Consider the following 22,529-nt stretch of genomic DNA (forward strand, 5'->3'; position numbering starts at 1 on the left):
GGATGAGTATACGAATGGAATTGTGATCGTGAAGGAAAGGGGGGGGGGAGATAATAGAACGGACAAATATATACACACACACACACGCAGTGGTACCTCGGTTCTTAAACTGTTCAGAACTCAAACAGTATTTTCAAGGAAAGGTTGCTTTGGTTCTCAAACACTTTTCGGCCCCCAGGCTTGAAGTACAGTAATACCATGGTATTTGAACAAAAAATTGCCTGGAACTAACATTTAGTTACTCGGTATCTGAACGTTTTTGCGAGCATGGATGGTGGGTTGTACCTGGCGAGTTTAGCACTGGTGAGGCTTCACATACAGTACTGTATATACAGTACAGTAGTAGTACAGTCAGTGCACCAACATTTCCCATCCTGTACTGTATAAGATTGCTGGAGTGCATGTACAGTATAGTAGTAGTACAGTCAGTGCACCACCATCTCCCATCCTGTACTGTATAAGATTGCTGGAGTGCATGTACAGTACAGTAGTAGTACAGTCAATGCACCGCCATCTCCCATGCTGTACAGCACTGTATAAGACTGCTGGAGTGCATATACAGTACAGTAGTAGTACAGTCAGTGCACCACCATCTCCCATGCTGTACTGTATAAGATTGCTGGAGTGCATATACAGTACAGTAGTAGTACAGTCAGTGCACCACCATCTCCCATGCTGTACTGTATAAGACTGTACTACTATACTGTATATGCATTCCAGCAATCTTATACAGTACAGGATGGGAGATAGCGTGCACTGACTGTACTACTATACTGTATATGCACTCCAGCAGTCAGTGCACGCTATCTCCCATCCTGTACTGTATAAGATTGCTGGAGTGCATATACAGTACAGTAGTAGTACAGTCAGTGCACCATCTCCCATCCGTTACCGTGCTGGCGGCAACAATGGACAAAAAGTGACAAGTAATTTCTCCATAGTTATAATCGGCAGTGAATGGAATATAAAGACAAGACAACCAAGTTTCTAAAAAACAAAGTACAAACATTTTTTTATTTTGTTTCTTTACAAAGGCCGACGCCTTGCAGGGTTTTTATGTCACTTTCTTAACAAAATATAAAATAGCTTTTTTTTTCTCAAACACAAGAGCTGAAATGGATAAAAAAAAACAAAAAATATATATATATTTAGGAAGATCGATCGTAAGGTGAAGAGGGGGAGGAGTGCTGGGAATGGGCAGGGACAAGTCTTAAAGCTGCGGCACCCTCCCGTTTCCTGAGCCGAGAAGTAACATGATGCAACTTACAGCGGTGACAAGTTTACCAAAATATAGTACACACCAGGTCTTATTCCACCCCCAAATTTTTTTTTTGTGTAAAAGACCACAAAAGTCAATTTGATGGGTACAAGGCAGACATCTGCCTATGTGTAGCAGCCTTGGACTGTGTTCACACAGTGTTATGTGAACATTGTCGGCACAATTAAATGTAGTCCTGGGGTAGTAAAAACATTTATTGTATATAAAAGCATAGGGGGAGATTTATCAAACAAGGTGTAAAGTGAAACTGGCTCAGTTGCCCCTAGCAACCAGATTCCTCACAGACTCTTTGGAAAATGAAAGGTGGAATCTGATTGGTTGCTAGGGGCAACTGAGCCAGTTTAACTTTACACCATGTTTGATAAATCTCCCCCATAGTCTACAATGCAGACACATCCAATAATAAAGTATACCATGTGGCATACATTTTTCTTTTACATTGAAGCCTATAGCTATCATATATCACTGTACGTCTATACAGTGACACACGTCAAGGGTATACGTCAGATAATCTGACAAAAGGGCATCTTCATATGTACCTAAAAACCATGGGGTCAGTGCCTAGATAAACTGTATTCACCACTGTAAGTGACAGCATGTACTTCACTCAGCGGCCATGGGAGGCGCCAGCCCTCTAACTTAACATTTAGCATCCTTACTGGCAGAATTATCCCTAGCAGACAAACAGAAAAAAAAGAGGTACATTTAAGTGCTTATGATCCAAAAACCTATAAAAAACATGGATAAGAAGTAAACGGTGGAGGTGTCTTGTTATGACCTGCACCCCCATGTACAGAAGCTTTAGGTCTCTAACCACACCAGCATCAAATCTCATGGGTACAAAGATAACACACTGGCACAAGGTGACGCCAAACTCATACGTCTCGGCTCAGTCACAAAGAGAGGTTTCTAAAGTGTACCTACTGGCTGGACATAGGAAGGCATCCATTGTGAGTACTGAACCTGGCCAATGTATTCATAGGAGGCGCTTCATGCCTCATACCTCACATCATGCGGATGTCTCCACAAGTCTAGACAGCAGGTATACTTTAAAGTATTGTCATCACCCAAGATCATATATCGAGCTTTTGCTAATGAACAGATTGCTGTGTGCTGTGTTAAGACATTCTTTGTCGGCTATTGACCCCCTTTATAATGGAAGGGGGGCAGGTTTCCTTCTCATTTCCCCATCTGCTGCATATGCCTAAAACAGGGATGGGGGACCTTCAGCCCTCCAGCTGTAGCAAAACTACAGTTTCCATTATGTCTGGACAGCCAAAACATGATGAGAATTGTAGTTGTGCAACAGCTGGAGGGTTGAAGGTTCCCCATCCATGGCCTGAAGAGAAGATAGTCCTGCCTCATAGCCCTTTAAGAGAGTATTCTTTATATAAAGGCAATGGAGGCAGCAGTTTTGTGGGCTTCTCCATCTAATTCTAGAGATGTCAAAAGATTTTTTTTTTATTTTTGCCAAAACTTGTGGATTTCAGTGGAATCAGTCATCTATCTAATATTTATGGATTCTCTCAATGGTAGAAATGCAGTTTGATCCTTTTTTTTTTTTCTTCGGGAGACAGGCCACGAGTGATCACTAGTGATCACATTCTCCTATTAACCCATTCATATATACATGCTGGGCTGAGCCAAGAACAGATCACTAGGATGCTGCAGATTTGGGTCATTAACCCGGTGGTTGGACATCCAGCCATAATACAGATGCCAGATACGCAAGCGCATATTATCCAGGTTTGGAAAAAAACACAGCGCCACCCCTGTCACAGGTTGTGTATGGTATTACAATTCAACTCCATTCACTTCAATAGCACTGAGCTGCAACACCCAAATGCAAACTGGAAGACAGCGGGCATATTTTCCTTAGCCTGGAAAACCAGTTTAAAGGGGTTATCCAGCACTACAAAAACATGGCCACTTTCATCCAGAGACAGCACCACTCTTGTCTCCAGCTTGGGCGGGGTTTTGCTGCTCAGTTTCATTGAAGTGAATGAAGCTTAATTGCAAACTGCACCTGAACTGGAGACAACAGTCATGTTGTCTCTGAAAGAAAGTGGCCATATTTTTGTAGCACTGGATAACCCCTTTAAGCTTGTGTGAAAGGGCCAATTTACACTACACCATCGGAAGTGAAATTACGTGCGGAACCCCCATGCAGACTCCTGTCTGCTATCTGCTTGAATGGTAGGGCTCGTGCACTTCCGCCCAAAGAATTGACATGTCAATTCTTTGAGAAGAGGCGCACAGAGAGAGCGAAGGCGCATGAGCCCTCCCATTCAAATGCACTGGGGTTCCACACGGAATTTCGGCGCAGATTCCGTAGTGTGAATAGGCCCTTACAACAGCAAAACTGGCTCCTTTAGCATTCAAATTTACCTGTATTGTCTGTAGGTGATGGATACCCCCTTAATGATGATGTTAGGATAGGGCAAGTTAAACCTGCCCCCCTTCCTTTATACCGGGATCATTTGCAAAAAATTAGTTTTTCTTAACTATTTTGGAAAGGCTTGACATTGCTTCTGCCCACTATATACAGCAAAGCAACCTGGTAATATAAGATTGCAACTCTACCTGCCAGTATAAACCCACCATGGATTCTAGGTTCAGTTCTCTAAACTATATACAGATTCAGAAGAGATGTAAGTGATGGAGAAGTTAAAGGCCACAGCAGCAAATAGAAAAAAAAAAACAAAGGAAAGTAAATGACAACTATGGAAGCCAGAATGTAGTGCTAAGACTCTGCATGGTCTGTGTATGTACAGCTCTAAACTTGGGGTCCCTAAGACTTTATGAAAGTTATCATACGGTTTTTAGAATGCAAGATCCTAAAGAAATCTCTGTTCTCCAAAAAAGCACCATCGTCTGGTGAAAAAGAAAGAAAGGCCTGCACGGAATATTATTTCTCCAGCAACAGGGAACTATCTTGGACATTGATAACGCAAAATAGGTTGAGCATGTCAACCTATATCCACAACATAGTCCCCAACCGAGCCTGAAGTTCCCTTCATAGGAAACTGGTGTTAAATATAGGTATATTATATATACAGAGAGCTCTATAAAATATAGAAGTATAAAATGTATCTATAAAGGTATAAACTGGTATGGTGCATCTCTTGTTCCCATACCTACTATCTTCCTGGACTATTCCTCTTATACCTATATACTGACCCGAGGGACTGTCTCACAAGTGCAGGCCTTCATCCCTTTTTGCTGGGAAAGGCGTTAAGTAAATGTATGGGGAATTGGGGGACTGCTGAAAAATTAAGGAACATAAGAAGAACTGTAAAAATGTAAGCACCCCTACCACCATGACACTCCTCCTTTTGTCTAACAGACCAGGGCAACCCCTTAGTGCTTTTACCCTTTTTCTCCCTCAACAACCTCAGTACAGTATCTTTGCGGTCAGCAGTAGACCACTCTATAAACCCTACAGATTGGGGAATGAGGCTGGCACGGAGCAAACCCCTGACTGTGCTCCCTCAAGTACCCTCTCAGCCTCCTCCCCTCCAGTTCCCCCAGTCTCTTGCCCAGTCCTGGGATAGGCAGCAGATGTCAGGGGTCCTCCATTGCATCATCCTTGTTTTGATCTGCCTCGCTATCATCACATTCTGTGTCCGACGCGGTGTCCGAGTCTTCGCATGGGCGTGCAGCGTTCACAATGACCGCCCTTCGCTGCTCATCTTCCTGCAGCTGTTTGTCTCGTGTACCCTCTATGTGCTGTATGGCCTGGTGGAGACAGGGAAAGGGGGAGAGGGTTACGTAAGTGGTAAGCGTAGGGAATTCATATTATATATATATATATTTACAAGAACAGAACATTGATCTTATTCATTCATTTTCCCTGGCGCCTATTTACAGAACCTATTACAAAGCTTGAGCATCAGGTGGAGAGATCTACATGAAACCACCCAACCGGCGGACAAACGTTTGGTAGCTTGTTGAGTGATCACTGGCCCCATTACACAAGTCATGTGATAGGGATGGTCTAAAGATTATATCCTGTCGCCTAGACACAGGGCAGGTGATAAATATTCAATTGGTGGGGTTTGACTGCTGTGACCCTCATTGATCACAAACACAGGGGTCAGCAGAGCTTAATATTCACTCTGAGATGGAAGAAGTGCTGCACTCCGCTATCTTTTTTTTTTAGTGAATACAGCAGCACATTTATTTACCACCACTCTATATACCTAAGAGGACAAGAGACCCCATTGTCATGATATTTGAGGATCTCTGAACGAACCCACCACAAACCTTTTAGAGGAGCAATAAGTGATTCCCCCCGCCCCCAAGAGTAAAGATTAATGTACCATAACCTAAAAAACTAAGTAGTATATGTGGCACTATGGGGCATAGGCACCACAAGCCTGGAGCACATATACAGTGGCCATTTATAATGCGTGCATATACGGCTAGTCTCATAAGGGATTGTGGCTTTGGTGGAAATGGTATGACTCAGAACGTAACATGAGCCAGAGTTACAGGTAAACTTCCACCAGAATTTAAAGGGAAACTATTAGCAAGCATGACACATCTAACGCGCTGACATCTCCCTATTGTGCACAGGGTGCTGAGGATAAAGTAAACTTTCCTTTATTCTCAGCATCCCATACGCTGTAGGGAGATATTAGCACATTAGATGTGTCATACTCGCTGATAGTTCTCCCTTAAGCCATATAATAGCAGCATTCCTACACGGTCTACAAATGAGTTATTGGAAGATCACAAGTGACCACTATCCCTATAATCAGAAGGCATCAAGATGCACACTTGATGGTAATGACCGCTTGCCAACATTATGAATCTTTTTACCTTTGCAAACCCCCCCCCGCCATCTTATTTGACACTCACCTGCACAATCGTGTCCAAGTTCTGCCGGGATGTGGACACCGAACTGATTACTGAGGAATGTCCCACAGTCACAACATTGACGTGATGAGAAGGTGGAGGCGGTGCGGGCACTATTACCGTGGGGTGGTGAGTGGGCGCCAAGGGCACATGTGATGCCAGGAGCTGAAGGGACACAATATACATTGTTAACATAAAAAAGAATGTCACCAAATGGCACAAATCAATTATATTACAACTGTATTACTTAGAATGGACATGGTACCACCTCAGCAGGTGACGATCACCCAATCTGGTGGCTGTAGAACAGAAGGGAGCTCTGTTACAGCGGGAGGAAGGATCGGCTGTCTCACCTGAGATTCGAGAGGTTGGTCACCCCTGTCCAGTGACTCGTTCGATTGTCCCTGCCCTCCCTCTTCCTGGATTTGTTGAGCTATAGCCTTCAACTTTTCAGGGTACATGTGAGCTTCCAGAGCCCGCACCTGCCAGTTATATCAGTCCATTAGAAAGTCTGACCATTCATATACTATAGGGAGACTAAGAACAAAAGCATCAGGGAACTTTACGATGCTGTATAACAGGCATGCAATGCGCCTTTTTATCTACCGTGCCACCCTACACTCCCGGCATCGCTCTTCTAAAGGTAACTAATTGGGGGGGGGGGGGTGTAAGATCCTATGTGCCATTTCATGCTCATGCAATACCAAGTCTTAAAGAAGCATCATGCCAACCATTAACCATTTACCTGCTCCTCCAGCATCATCCTCACAGAGCGTTCCTTGTCCAGTTGTTGCCTCAATTCAATCATTTCTCTCCTCAAGTCGTCTGCTTTTTCTTCTTCCCAGATATCTGGGGAGCCAATGCCCTCATCCTTGTCTTCTGCCCGTCGCCGCTTAGGTGATGAGCCATTGAACTCCTGCAATAGGCAGAGACTTGTAACTATGCAATTCTAATGCTGTACTGTGCCACAATGCGTGCTGGTGCTATAGAAGCGAGATATCTAATACTATACAAATATAACCTTATGCAAACAATAAGGTAACAACTTCTAATGGTCACCCTCTTATTTATGGGAAACAGGTGATTTGTTTACGTCCTTACCTGGATAAAGCGCTTGAGCTGAGTATTCTGTTGCAGTAACCTGGTCTTCTCCTGTTCCAGGGAGAATATATAGTCTGCAGTTTGCTGCAGTATTGCTGCCTGTGTAGAGAAGACAAGATGAATATTGTAGGCACCTAGCCAACCTCCCTTTAGCGTTACAGACTTCTATCATGCATGGCCACCTAAATGTGCTGCCAAGCAAGATCTATGTCTATACAGAATAAGCATGGAGTCTGATTCTTTTGCAAGGGTCAGCTTATACAAGTTGGAACCGCTATAGTGCTAATACAGTGTTAACCACATCAGAACTTCTGACAAGTTTTCCAGGTAGGATGTGTGGCAAAAATTGTACTGTACTTCCCACATGCAGTAAAATGAGGTTGTCTTTTAACGGATTGGAGCGTAGCTGACATCTAGTGGCCAATACAAAAACTGCAGTTATTGTTTATTTTATTTACATGGATAGGCTAGGTTCACACATAGTATTTTCATCAGTCTTTTTTCAGCCAAAATGGAACCGATAGGGCAAAATAAAAAAAAATATTTGCACAGCTTCTGTGTTTTCAACCCATTCCTGGTTTTGGTTGAGAAAAAAAAAAAAACTGAAAAGACTGACGGAAATCCTGTCTGTGAACATAGCCATACAGATTAAAAAGGGTTCTTTTTTTATATTTGATTTTTAAGCAACCAGATTAGATTAAGAAAAAACAAAAACAGCAAAAACACTTTACTCACATGCCTTATGCCCCATGCCACTGCCTTTTTGATGCTTTTTGGGCCTCCATTACAACTAATGGCAATGCCCTGACTGCTAGCAGGCAGAATCGAGTTACTGCTGTGGCTAAAAGAGCATTTCTTTGTGTCAAGGAAGATTCAAGGTAGCGGCGATCAACAAGGAACCAGTGAGTGTTGGAATGGCAGTGATTTAATGCTGCCTTTACACAGACAGATTTATCTGAAGCCATAGCCAGGAACAGACTATAAACAGGGAACAGGTCATGAAGAAAAGACAAATTTCTCCTAATTTTAAATCTATTTCTGGCTTTGGCTTCAAAAGACTGTCAGATAAATCTCTGTGTAAAGGCACTCTATGGCAAATTTTTCTTTTTAGTAGTCAGCAATAGAGATGAACGGTCTGCATCTGATTACCGGTGGCAGCCTGGAACACATGGATAAAGCCATCGGTTTTCTAGGACTCCTTAGGCCCGCATCAAACTTCTTCAGCCACCGGTAATCAAATGCAGAGAAATTTGGTTCGGACGAACCCAAGTGCACTCGAGATTCGCTCATCTCAATTTAAAGCCTTTATGAACATTCATTTTTCTTATTAGACCCAAAGCGTTACCCACCTTGCTTAGCTTCTCCCCATCCGTGTGGGGAATTAGAGTTTTTAGAGACTGGAATCCAGCATTGATGCTCTGCATACGGCGGCGTTCATTGCTATTAGCGATTTCCCGACGTATCCGTCTTTCCTGGTCCCGTTGCGTCTCTGGCGTCAAGGGGATGTTTGCTAGGCTGAAACCAGAACAACATTAGTGCAGAAGAGTCAGAGAGAGAGTACTCTGATACGTTACAGATGCACATGTATACATTCCGTACAGGCACACATATGTCCTTTGTAACAAAAGAGGGGTTAAGGTGGGTGTGGATGATATTCGGCCTCCATAATGTGACCTATTAGGCACCTCTGTGTGTGGCCTCTCGCAGGAAAGGATGGAAGCCGGATCTGAGGACCCCCCCCCCCCTTCATCCCCTCCTGTCTGCCCTCAGGGCTCTGTAATAATTTCCAGATGACAATATCAGAAGGGGAATGGAGGCAGCTGACCCCCTCAGGGTGGAATGAGGGAACTCCGGCTTCCTGCCCCCACCATCACTATTCCCCACTCTGAAAGATGGGATTAGTCACAGGACATGATTAACCGGAGGACAAAGCGCAGCAGCAAGACACCTCACAGCAATGGGATGTTAGAGATGTCTTCCATAAATCCCACGTATAATATCTGGCTCCATTGGCAATAAAACTGTTTACACATCCGCTCTTCCGTCCAGCAGACAAATCCAGAAAGCTCTTAAAGCGCACTTGTCAACAACACGGCCGGAGCCGTCGTTTTATGAGCTAAAGTAATAGGCAGCCGGTTAAAGTCGCTGAGATCTGGTAACTTTACTGCAGGGACCTTCCGCCATCCAGCTGTCGAAAAACTACAATTCCCATCATGCCTGGACGGCCAAAGCTTTAGCTTGATCATTCAGGCATGATTGGAATTGTAGTTTTGCAACAGGTGAAGGCACACTCATGTCTTTCCCTCAGATCTAAACACGGCCGTGTCTACAATCTTCATTTTACAGGAGGTTCCTATGGGCTACTTGAACAGATATGGCCACATGCTCGCATTTTGGTGTTGAAAATTCACAATCCAAGTAGATTAAATTTTCTAAATCTTATCCATTTGTTACTGTACACGCCAGAAATATTAAAGGCGGAAATTCATTCCATAAGCGATACCCTAAGGGGGCATTCACACCTCCGCAATTTTGCAGACCCTACGGACGGGGAAGGCAAGTAATGAATTCGTTCCCCTCCCGTCATGATGGGTCAATATCATGCCGGCAGCGGGGAAACTCTGATTTGCCTGGGTGGGGAACGAATCCATTACTTGCCCTCCCTGTCCGTAAAATCTACAAAATTGCGGACGTGTGAAAGCAGCCTAGTGTAATTTCTGCGTCTGTATTACAGCCGCAAGTGCTAGCCCAACCCATGGGTCTCATGACCCAAACTTATAGCTGTCCGGTCATCAGACCTACGGCCAAGCCTGACTGTCATATGGACACACAAAAGTTCTAGTGTAAATCCAGGCTAAGGGCCCTATAACGTGGCCTGACACTCACTGACATGGGCACTAATCTTGTACAAGGGTTAACCACCATGTGCATGAACAATCGCTGTATCGTCCCTTTGCGTCTATGATTTATTAACTATTACATGGGGAGATGCATGGCCAACCAACGAAGACGTTTTAGCAAGGCAGAAGTTAGGCCTTATTTCAACGTTCCGTGCACATGCCATATATACACGGACGGTGTGCAGAGGAACGGGCTATCTAAGCTCCTGGCATCTTGTATCAATAAGATTCCGGGAAAGTCAAGTGTTTAAATCTTTGTTGCGCTTACTAATACAGCTGTGCGGCATCATTTTAACATGTGATGCTAGGAGTTCCAATAATCCATCCCCTCGCACACCATCCGTACATACACGGAACGTGGAAATAAGGCCTGAGAGATCCACCAATGAACAAGCGTTTGCTTCTCCTTCTGTCTGGCCCAATATGGATGGTAACATTTACCATGATTAAGATGGACCTGGGCACCATTGAAACGGTAGTGGAGGGAGATCGGCAAGGCAGGTAAGTATGCAATATCATGGGGTGTCCTACTGCTCCATTCATTTCTAAGGGGCTGAAGGAAACATCAAAGCACTACACTAGAATGGTGAAAGTCCCAACAGACCTATAAAGGTCACTTATACTGTGGTGACAAATCATGGGATAACTCATGGGTCTCCAAACTGTGGCAAAACTACATTTCCCATCATGCCTGGACAGCCAAATCCAAAGCTTTAGCGATCCAGGCATGATGGGAGTTGTGGTTTTGCAACAGCTGGAGGGCCGCAGTTTGGAGACCCATGGGATAACCCCTTGAAAATGTAACACGAAGTACCTGCAGCTCCATAGTATGTGAATAGCAGCTCCATCTAATATATTACGGCACAAGTGTGAAAGTGAAGGCATACAAAGCTACTGTCTATTACTGCCCTATACAATTCAGCAGCCATAATCATAGTTCATGAAACTATTCAGTCTGTTCGTTCCCCCATCTATCTCAAATACTAACCCTATTATGCATAATTCAACCAGCCAGATACCTATGACCCAATTCACACTAGAGTAACACTTCCACAACCCTCTATAAATGAGGCCATGGCTGTTGACTCTGCGCACACAACTAAACAATTCTCACAAACAAGCCGCTTATCAGGGGCAATAAAGTCCACATTAAAGAGACTCTCCGACTTCAGATAACATTCACAGCCGGGCTTATGAACGCCCTTCTTCCTTATTGCGCCTTCTTATCAGACCGGCGAGTCTAATGACAAGTGGAAGAGCCGCATTTATAGCTCAAGGCAAAGAAAATCAAGGTGGCTCTTTAGATACACGTAACTAACCCATGGAACTGAATACCTAGGTCCCCACACGCCCCGGGCAACCATAAGTCTACAGTTTAATTTATAGTACATATAGCCAGAAGGCCCAGGAAGAACACATATTATAAGGCGGCAAAATGGCCGCTATAGGGCACCCATAGACTATTATACTATATAGCAGGGATGGGAAACCTTTGATACTCTAGCTGTTGCAAAACTACAACTCCCATCATGCCTGGACAGCCAACGCTAACGCTTTGGCTGTCCAGGCATGATGGGAATTGTAGTTTTGCAGCAGCTGGAGTGTCAAAGGGTCCCTATCCCTGGTATAGAGAAACTACATACAATGCCTATGTATGTAAATGCTTCATGGTGGCCATAGCAATATATATATACCTACTGTGCTCTATGCTATATAGGTTTTTTAGCTGGTAAGTATTACGCATGTAGAGATGCGGACACATAGCGCAGGTCTGTCTAGCCTTAGGTTACAGAATTGATGTGCAAATGTGGCCCGCTATAGGATTAGTTACACCGAGTTACCATCCATACATCATCTCTGTGTATTGGGATATGTAATGGGTCACGGCCTATTTTATACTACAATGCCAATTGTACATTGGATTAGGAAACTAGCCTAAAGCCCTAGCCTGCTCTAATAATTATTCCTACTTGATTATACATTTTGTACTTTTCATTCACTTTATATGACTGAAGGAGTTTATATATATATATATATATATTACACACACACACAGGAGTCCTGTAAACAAATCGTATATATGCTTGTAAAACAGACCAAAGGTAGTCTCATTTCAGTCAATAAAAGTATATGTTGGAATCCCTTTATACGCAGCCAGGTGAATGTATGCATCTGAGGCAGGGATGTGGAGAACCTTCGGCCCTCCAGCCGTTGCATAACTACAATTCCCATCATGCCTGGACAGCCAAGGCATGCTGGGAGTTGTAGTTTTGCTACAGCTGGACTGATGCAGGTTCCCCATCCCAGATCTAGAACCATGGTCCCATGTGGAAGCCAATAGCCATGTGATGCGGACATTGTGCAGCCATTGGCGTTCATGTATGGGAGACAGGTGACTGCCCATTTGTGTGGGTACTCCCCAACATTAGAGGGTTTTACATACATTGGGCAACTTCAAGCACAGAAAATTTGGGGGGGGGGGAATGTTTTCAATAAAATCAAGGTGGAGGAAAGCAGCGCCATGTCTATAGAATAATGTTGCCCCATCTTGATACTTCTGTGATTTTTTTTTTCTTTCAAATTAACCAGTGTCAGAAAGTTATATAGATTAGAAAATTACTTCTATTTAAAAATCCCCAGTCTTCCCATACTTATCAGCTGCTGTATGTCCTGCAGGAAGTGGTGTATTCCTTCCAGTCTGACACAGTGCTCTCTGCTGCCACCTCTGTCCAAAGCAGGAGAGGTTTTCTATGGGGATTTGCTACTGCTCTGGACAGTTCCTGACATGGACAGAGGTGGCAGCAGAGAGCACTGTGTCAGACTGGAGAGAATACACCACTTCCTGCAGGACATACAGCAGCTGATAAGTACTTGAGGACTGAAGACTTTTAAATAGAAGTAAATTACAAATCTATATAACTTTCAGTTGATTTAAAAGAAAAAAAAAAACAATTCACCAGAGTACCCCTTTGATAATGTTGCCATTGACTACATGCAGGTGTAAAACTACAACTTGTGTTATGGCACCTGGACAGCCACAAGATGCTACTACAGTTGATGAAAGGCTACTGAGTAAGGGTATGTTCACACTGAGCAAAGGCGGCGGAGAGAGCCGCCACGGAACCCCGCCGTGCTCCGTGTCCTGTGGTGAGCGAATGAGAGGGAGCGTGCTCCTCCGCTGCCGCCGCTCTCTGCTCACTGTATTGTGACATGTCAATTCTTTCAGTGGAGAGCGGTGGAGCGCACGCTCTCCCATAGACAGGCAGGATTCTGCGGTGGAAAGTTCCGCAACAGACTGCCGCCTGTTTTACTCAGTGTGAACATGTCCTAACAGAGTACCAGTAAATAGGTATATATTGCAGCGTATCCACCCTCATGTCTATGGTCAGATCAGCCCTCCTGCTGGAGCAGAACTACAAGTCCCATCAATACTAGACAGCTGAAGCCATAGATTTTACTGCCTGGACATTATGGGAATTGTAGTGAACGGACCGATGTCTCCACACAGCCTTAGGCCTAATGCACACCTTCCATAGATTTGCGGATTTAGGGCCCATTGATTTCTATTGGGCTATTCACACTGGGGGAGATTTATCAAACATGGTGTAAAGTGAAACTGGCCCAGTTGCCCCTAGCAACCAATCAGATTACACCTCTCATTCCTCACAGACTCTTTGGAAAATGAAAGGAGGAATCTGATTGGTTGCTAGGGGCAACTGAGCTAGATTCACTTTACACCATGTTTGATAACTCTCCCCCCTTGTCCGTAGTTTTACGATTCCGCAATCTGTGCCGCGAAAGATTTTGCAGATGGATTTTTTTATTTTTATTTTTTTTACGCCAATGCCCGACATAGAGGCTTCACTGACAAAAATCTGCTCCTATTACTTCACAGAGGACATGGGTTTTATGTATAAGAAAACTTAAAAATGTCGAGTAACTTTATTTAAACTATGACAAAGCATAAGCGAGGTGTGACGTCACGCGCGCTACAGCACAGGGCGCCTCCTGCCACACGGCCGCCTCGAGCCGCAAACACGGGTCACATGACCTGCCCCCCTCGTGCCATGCTTTGTGCTTTAGCAGAAAGCGTGGTCAGTCGCAGACTACATCTCCCGGCGTTCCCCGCGCCGCCGCACTACGTTTCCCGTCAGGCCATGCGCTCCGACACTCCTACTCCAGGCGGGCTGCAGAGTCACGGCCAGGCCTGTCTGCGCTATACCATGTCCCACTCCCCCCTCAGCGTGGAAACAGGCGGCAAGGTCACTAACACGGTCCTTCCAACCCCGGCTAGTCCTTCCTGGGCACTACAGCACCCAGCGTGCCTCCTCCCCGCCGCCATAGCCGCCACCACAACAACAACACGAGTCCGGCGGCAATATGGAGGGGGGCGTGTTACACGGCGGCACTCACACGCACTTACTACGGCCGCTCCGCTCCCCGTACACCCGCTAAACATGACCTTGTATCACTGCGTCCACATGTGGCGCTGTAACTGGCGCAATATTCTGCGCCATTCACACCACATATATACAACATCGGCTGGCTGCGGTTTTATTATTATTATTATTAGCAGTAACCTTTACATGTCTCCACATAGAAGCCGGCTCACCCCCACCCCATGCTGTATACAAAACCGCATCTTCTATACATAGGAAATCGCAGCAGGGTCACATGACCTTGCACTACATTCTGCCCCATGCCCCTGGCGTGCCAGGCTACTTCCTCCTATAGGAATGATATGACCTTGTGCCCATAGCCTGGCATAGTCCTGCTGCTACTTGTAGTGCTCCAGCCCTGTGCACACCTGCATGTGGGATCAGCTGATATAGGGGGGGGGGGGTGCAGCTGCAGGACATCACCACGTCCTATATAAATACCCCCTCCCTCCCTATAGAGGGGCAGATAGAGGGGGCAGGAGCAGCAGGTTCCCCTCCCCAGCAGCAGTGTTTGCATGATTCCAGCTCTGCAGCATGGCCGGGGCACCACGTGGGTCTGTTTGCAAGTGACAAACCTTCCCCCTGCGCCCTTTAAAAAGCCCTTGTGCCCACTACCACTCAGCCACCCCATCACCCCAGACGACACCCCCATACAAGCAGGCTAGTTTTGGGGTGCAGTAGTGCCCCCCTCCCCTTTCCCAGCCCCACTCTCCCCCCTCCCTCCTTGCTCTGCAGCCCCCTGCCATGTGCACCTGGCCACCTACCTGCACAGACCACCAATGACTTCTTTCTCCGTCTTCCTGAAGTGTTGCAGGGAGGGTACTTTCTGCGCGGGCATCATGAAATACTCCATAGCAATCAGCAGGAGGACCAACCTCCACCCCCCCAAAAAAAAAAAAAAAATCTCTATCCCTCCCACCACCCCCCTAGTAGTAACAGCAGCTCCCCCCTATTTCTGCTCCTGCTTTGTGGGATCCCCCCGATCAGCCTTATTGATTAGGTGATGGTGCATGCAGGGGATCAATGGTGTAGTGTGTAGGATGTCCCAGATGATCAGGGGGAGGTGTCTGTCTCTCTCCTTGTGTTCTGCCTCTCAATGTGAGTGTGTGTTTGCAGCTGATGTCTGTTTCAAGGCGGGAAACAGCTGGTGAGAGATCAGAAACAGCACCCCTCCCCCTCCCTGCCTCCCCAGCCTCCCCAGCCTGCCTGCCTGCTCCCCCTCCCTCCTGTTTCTACCCAGAGCCAAATCCCAGCCCTTCTTCCGCAGAGTAAGGCATTGCATGTAAACAAAGGACTATTTGAAAAGCATTGCATGACTTGGTGCAGTGGGAAGAGGGCTGACTGCTGCAGATTTGGCACATGCATGGTGCTGCAGGGGTGCCTGGGGTAAATTGGGCTCGGATTTGGGGTGCAAAGGGGGTGGCTGGGAGAAGGGGGTGGGGTAACAGAAGCTTGAATGGGGAGGATGAGAGCTGATCTGGCTGCATGCGCCACGCTTGGGTGATCAGTCCCATCAGCTGACAGCTTGGCAGAGAGGAGAGCAGGGGAAGGAAGGAGAAGAAAAGGAGAAAAGACCTGAGCACATGTTGTGTGCCTGCATCATCCTCTAACCCCTGCACTGCCAGCCAAGCTGCCTGCCGCACAAACGCCATGCTTCTCCACCTTTATTCTTATATATATATATATATATATATATATATATATATATATATATATTTTGATGCATTTATAAATTAATAGGATCCTCAATTGAAAAAGAAAATGCACGAATAGTGCCTATATTTAGAATCTTTGTAATAGAAAAAAAAAGGGAACTTATTTACCAAACAATTGTGCACGGAAAGCCGGTGGTGAGCTAAACCAGACACAAGTACAGGAGCTGCAATGTGCTCCTCAGTCCAAGAATAGGGTTTAAACCAGGGAAGGGGAACCTTCGGCCCTCTAGCTGTTGCAAAACTACAATTCCATCGGCTGTCCGGGCATGATGGGAGTTGTAGTTTTGCAACAGCTGGAGGGTTGGAGGTTCCCCCTCCCTGGTGTAGGCTATAGTAAAATCATGTATTTGTGTATCATTTGCTGGCATATCTTTATCCGTTAATGTGGCCCCCTCCAGCGTCCTGGGGTTATAGCACCACAGGTGGGTGTATTAGGCCAGGATCACATTCCCGCCGGGTGGCGGTGTTCTTTTGGAAGTTTTGTTTGTTTTGCAGGATCTAAAAAAATGACTTCAGGTACGGCCGACAAAAGTATTAGATGCTAATAAATACTAAAGTGATTAGCGCAAGTAAACATGTACTGTAGTACTATAAGTGCAACAATAGGTCTCTTTATATAGAATTGCACGCTGTATGTCCCTATAAATTGAATAAAAAAAGAAACTATAAATGAATACTAAAGTGCCAAGCATAGATATTATGAGCTGTAGTACTTAAAAAGGCAATGATAAAACTCTTATAGTTTTATGCTAGATATCACTGTAAAACAGATGAAAGTACCTGTAGAAATCTTGCAGTAAAAGCTTCATAGGCGTAGTAGTCCTCCAATGTTGGTGGTAATGGCAGACTGAGATCTGGTACGTTGGCGTTGCTCCAAGGTCCAATGATGCAGAAATGTGCAATTCTTTTCCCAAGTTGTTTGGATAGGGATGCCCCGGACGGCGGCTAATCCCCCCAAGAAAAATAGAAGGTTTACGGAACCGAGTGACGTCACTCTTTCCCTCTACAGATTCCCGTAGAGTCTCAAAAACCAACGCGTTTCAGCAAAGTAAAGCATTTGCCTTCGTCAGGGTTCGTCGACGCTTTACGATTTTTCGATCGTGTCCTGCAATTACACAGATTATCGTTTAAATTTTAACAATATAACGATTTTTCACACGATAATCATCCTGTACAATAGGGCCCTAACAGTGTAGATCTCGTGTTATACATCTAATGTGTGATCTTTTACATCTGGCTTCTTTCCCCGATGTACGTGTCATCATCTCTGACATCATATCTGTAGACCGGTTCTACAATGTTTTTGCCCTTGGACAAATAGAACGTGCCTGCACAGTCATAGACATAATGTGAGGAGGACCTTTTATAGCACCTGCATCATTTCGTGATGCACTGAGATTGATACAGCTAGGGGGCATACTTGGCACCAATGGGTAGTAGTATAGACGGCTCCTTACACGCCCTAAAGCTGGAAATCCCCAAACACCCAGCAAGGTGGTCAGTGAATTTATAAAGCGCTTTCAGCATTTTTACATCTCCTGGAAAATCCCTTTAAGCTGCGGTTATTATTTCCCTATTACCAAAGGTTGATCCGTTTGGGACTTTTCTTTGTCAATATGTTCGATCTCAAACAGAAGAAGGTGTCCTGAGCCGCCTCAGCCTCACGCCCCATTATCCTGGTCTCCATGCACAGACCTTTGGACACCTGCTGTGCCATTGACTGATGATAGAATTAGTGATGTTTGTCACCTCCGCTGTCACAGCTCTCAGCTCCAGGATCATTCAGTCCTCAGTGCTATAAGTACCCAGCAATGATTCTTCTTAGCACCTCCAGGCCGCCACATGCCGTCTCATCAGGGATCTTGTCACTCGGAGTCATGCAGGGTGACTGGCAGCAATAAGAGAGAGTCATGTATGGCATAGAGAATGTACTTTATACAGCAGTGCCTAACTTTGCGTATTATATGGAATACATTGTAAATGGTCAAATATTATAGTTCCTATAATCTGATGCTGGTAACCTGTAGCTAGACTTTCCTAGAGAGCACTGCCAGGGCTAGCATGCATTTGTTTATGGCAATGTTGAGGTTTAGAGGTCATCTGCTCCCGAGCCCAGTTTGGCTGGAGTTCTCGAATCTTCCAAGTGGTCACTTTTCTAGGAAATGTAAATCCTCAACCAAGTGTAAGGCTCTAAGCGGCTTTGACAAAGGCCGAACAGTGATGTGTAGATGAACGGCTCAGATCATCTCTAAAGCGACCAGTGTTGGGGGGTGTCCCCAGTATGTAGGGGTCAGTACAGACCAAAAGTGCTAAAAGGAAGGACAATCGGGGACAGGGCTATGGAAGGCACAAGGCTCATTGATGTGTGTGAGGAGTGAAGGCACATGAGCATTAGAACTGGAGCAATGAAAAAGGCGCCTAGTCTGATGGATCACGTCTTCTATCGTGTGGACAGACGGATGCTTGTGCGTCACTTACCCAGGGAAGAGATGGCACGAGGATGGACTATGGGAAGAAGACAAGATGGCGGACAGTGTGATGGGCAATGTTCTGCTGGAGACCTTGTGTTCTGGCATCATGTGGATCTTACTTTGACACCAACTACCTACACACCAAGTCCTCCCCTTTATGGCAGCCGCCTCACCATACAGACTTTGTTCAGGACAAAGAAATGAGGGTGGTGCCTCGGCCTCCCAAGATCTCAATCCGATTGATCTCTGCAGAGAAACAAGTCCCATCCATGGAGGCCGCACCTTACAGGATCTGCTGCTGATTGCACCGGAGACATCACAGGGATATGGGGTCCGCACCCCACACCTTACAGGATGCTGATACCACAGGGGACATCACAGGGATATGGGGTCCTCACACCTTACAGGATGCTGATACCACAGGAGAAATCACAGGGATATGGGGTCCGCACACCTTACAGGATGCTGATACCACAGGAGACATCACAGGGATATGGGGTCTGCACCTCACACCTTACAGGATGCTGATACCACAGGAGACATCACAGGGATATGGGGTCCGCACCTCACACCTTACAGGATGCTGATACCACAGGAGACATTACAGGGATATGGGGTCCGCACCTCACACCTTACAGGATGCTAATACCACAGGGGACATCACAGGGATATGGGGTCCGCACCTCACACCTTACAGGATGCTAATACCACAGGGGACATCACAGGGATATGGGGTCCTCACACCTTACAGGATGCTGATACCACAGGAGACATCACAGGGATATGGGGTCCTCACACCTTACAGGATGCTGATACCACAGGAGACATCACAGGGATATGGGGTCCTCACACCTTACAGGATGCTGTTACCACAGGAGACATCACAGGGATATGGGGTCCTCACACCTTACAGGATGCTGTTACCACAGGAGACATCACAGGTATATGGAGGCCAACCTGATGGTTTAGAGCTGTTTTCAGCACTATGGGATCCTATTAAATATTAGGCAGTAGGTATTAGGCAGTAGTATTGTGGCTGATGAGTGTATAGTACTACCTTGTGTCCATATCATAGGGTAACCATGTGATACTCCGGGCGGTCCAGCACATGGGAGGGTCCCTTCTCTGGATGTTTCTGTTCTTTCCTTCCCTATCAGCTATAAAGCTGCCGAATCCTCCTGTAATCTTGGTCGGCCTTACCTACTAACCATCCAGACTCTGAAGTCAGGTAAAACATTCATCAATGTTGTTGCCCCAACCACATGGAGCGGTTTATGCCGATGATGTGTGAAGAATCTCGGCTGGGAGGTAGGGGAGGCATTGAGCGTCTCTTTACTCTGTATTCGAGCATGTCCTTATTGCTCAGTACAAAGGTACGAGAGGAGCAGGTGTTCCATAAGAGATAATGTCATCGCAGTCAGTCACTGTCTAGGCAGTCTGCTGTCTGGGGAAGCAGTCTACACATGCTGATAGCAAAGCACAATAGGTTCACATAGGTCCTGGTCACGCTGCATTGCTGGCGTGTTCACTGAATCCTGATTTTCAGTATGCCATACACTACACCAGAAATGCTAAACTTCACTATACGAAGAACATTCAAATTAGCAGTTCTGGTATTTTTTTATTTTTTTTTTTACTATTTTCTCCTCAATCTTATAAGTCATTCCATCGTCAGGGCATGCTGGAAATTGTAGTCACAATAATCAGAGAGCCAGACATCGAAGACCACTGCAGGAGCATGCATTATGTCTTCTTTGCAACCTCCCCCCCTACTGGCTTCATTGAGGAAAACTGCCATTATAGTAGCTGGTTGCAAGAATTTCTGCTGCCAGTCTTGGCATGGCACCAGCTATTAATTGTATTTACTTATAGATGCCAGCTTTCAAGAAGGGACATCAGGGTGATACCATAGCGGGAACAATAACAATATTTCTTTCCTGCTGCCACACCCATGTATATAAGAGTCACAAGTACAGATCCCCCTGCAACCTTCATGATGAGTACAGATCACACGCCAGACCCCCAAAACAAAAACTAAAAAAATAAATTTTTCTGTCTATAAGGAAAATTTGATGTCTGTGATTTTTGAACCTTGTATAAATGTGAATGCAGTTATATCGGTATTGTCCAGGGAAAATAAAAGTTTAGGTTCACAACCCTGCACCCCCAAAGATCAGCTGGATCCAGGGTGGATGTCTTTGTGACTTCAGGGTCGCGCCCGCCTGCGAGTTGCAGCACAACCCCATTCACTTGGTGATGGAGCTGTAGGACAGGCAGGCATAGTGGTTCCTGGCCTATACTACCAAAGAAAAAAAAACCTTCAACCATTTCATTTAAAGAATTTCAATAACCAACTAGTTTTACCAAAACCTTAATTCTTTATTAGTTCATAAATCCCAAAGTAATCCCATAAAAACAACATAAACGCAATAGACAATTCAAAACAACGGGTGCAGGGGATCATAACAACATACAATTAGAATCTAAAAAAATTATGCAAGACAAGGGGGAGACAACAGATGGTAAAAATATAGGATTCCAAAAGGTTCAATTCATATGCCATAAAGTGCGGCGTGCCTATTTTGTAAACCAATGCTCCTGAGTCTAGGTCCTGGGAGTAAATAAAGTGGCTAAATTGCCAAAAGAACAATCCTGTACTCACCTATGGAGAACACCATCCCCCATCACTGCATCCCCTGCACCTCACCCTCCAATGCGTTTCATCAACCTTTTTCAAGGAGTGGTGAGGGTTGACGAAACGCGTTGGAGGGTGAGGTGCAGGGGATTCAGTGATGGGGGATGGTGTTCTCCATAGGTGAGTACAGGATTGTTCTTTTGGCAATTTAGCCACTTTATTTACTCCCAGGACCTAGACTCAGGAGCATTGGTTTACAAAATAGGCACGCCGCACTTTATAGCATATGAATTGAACCTTTTGGAATCCTATATTTTTACCATCTGTTGTCTCCCCCTTGTCTTGCATAATTTGTTTAGATTCTAATTGTATGTTGTTATGATCCCCTGCACCCGTTGTTTTTAATTGTCCATTGTGTTCATGTTTTTTTATGGGATTACTTTGGGATTTATGAACTAATAAAGAATTAAGGTTTTGGTAAAACTAGTTGGTTATTGAAATTCTTTAAATGAAATGGTTGAAGGGTTTTTTTCTTTGGTAGTATATATATGATTTGAACCCTTATAAGTTGATTTTTTGTCAGTAAACTTAACATAGGTTTTTGTTATAGTGGTTTCTGGCCATACAACTGGGAATTGTTGTGAAGCCCCGGAGAGGAATTAGAATAGAGATGCATTGGTACACTCATTGACGATAATAAGTAAAAATAGAAATGTTGGATTGCCGTAATTTTGTTTAGATATGTGATGATTAGACGATGGGTCTTGCCACAAGAGGGCATCAACGTACTTCCCCCATCACATGAAAAAGCTCTCAGGGGCTACTTTTGGGTATTGTACCTCTTGGTGAGCGATCATTGACTGCTTTTCATGCTTGTATGACAACCTTAAGGTCATTTTGCCCAGTTGACATACTTTGAGAGGGGTTACAGCACTGGAGTTGCAGGGTGCTGATTTTGACAAATTTCCCACCATCTAATTGTTAGGTGGTGTTGGGAGCAGTGGTTACATGAGGGGAAGCACACATGGTAAGCAGACCCTCGAATGGCTCCGACAGACAACGGTAGAGAGGATTGTTTGATCCGCCAAGAAACACGAACAACTCCCACTGTTTCCTTGTGCACCATCAT

General features: G+C 45.2%; 1 protein-coding gene across 5 annotated transcripts; it reads right to left on the minus strand.

Annotated features, from left to right (window-relative positions):
- Positions 1-984: 984 nt before the first annotated feature.
- On the minus strand, positions 985-20,051 carry TFAP4 (transcription factor AP-4). Of its 5 annotated transcripts, none has more exons than XM_069984115.1 (8): positions 19,823-20,051; positions 17,075-17,399; positions 8,590-8,755; positions 7,241-7,339; positions 6,885-7,055; positions 6,493-6,621; positions 6,143-6,304; positions 985-5,017 (listed from the first exon to the last, which is right to left on the minus strand). In XM_069984115.1, exons 2-8 carry the CDS (start codon positions 17,101-17,103, stop codon positions 4,844-4,846), a joined length of 930 nt encoding a protein of 309 aa, XP_069840216.1. In that variant the 5' UTR covers positions 17,104-17,399; positions 19,823-20,051; the 3' UTR covers positions 985-4,843. The 5 variants fall into 5 exon arrangements, with proteins under 5 accessions (XP_069840216.1, XP_069840218.1, XP_069840217.1 ...); XM_069984117.1 differs by having other exon boundaries at positions 19,966-20,043; XM_069984116.1 differs by lacking the exon at positions 19,823-20,051 and adding an exon at positions 18,044-18,163.
- Positions 20,052-22,529: the final 2,478 nt, after the last annotated feature.

The sequence above is a fragment of the Dendropsophus ebraccatus genome, chromosome 9 (assembly GCF_027789765.1).
Source record: "Dendropsophus ebraccatus isolate aDenEbr1 chromosome 9, aDenEbr1.pat, whole genome shotgun sequence".
Classification (NCBI taxonomy): Eukaryota; Metazoa; Chordata; class Amphibia; order Anura; family Hylidae; genus Dendropsophus; species Dendropsophus ebraccatus.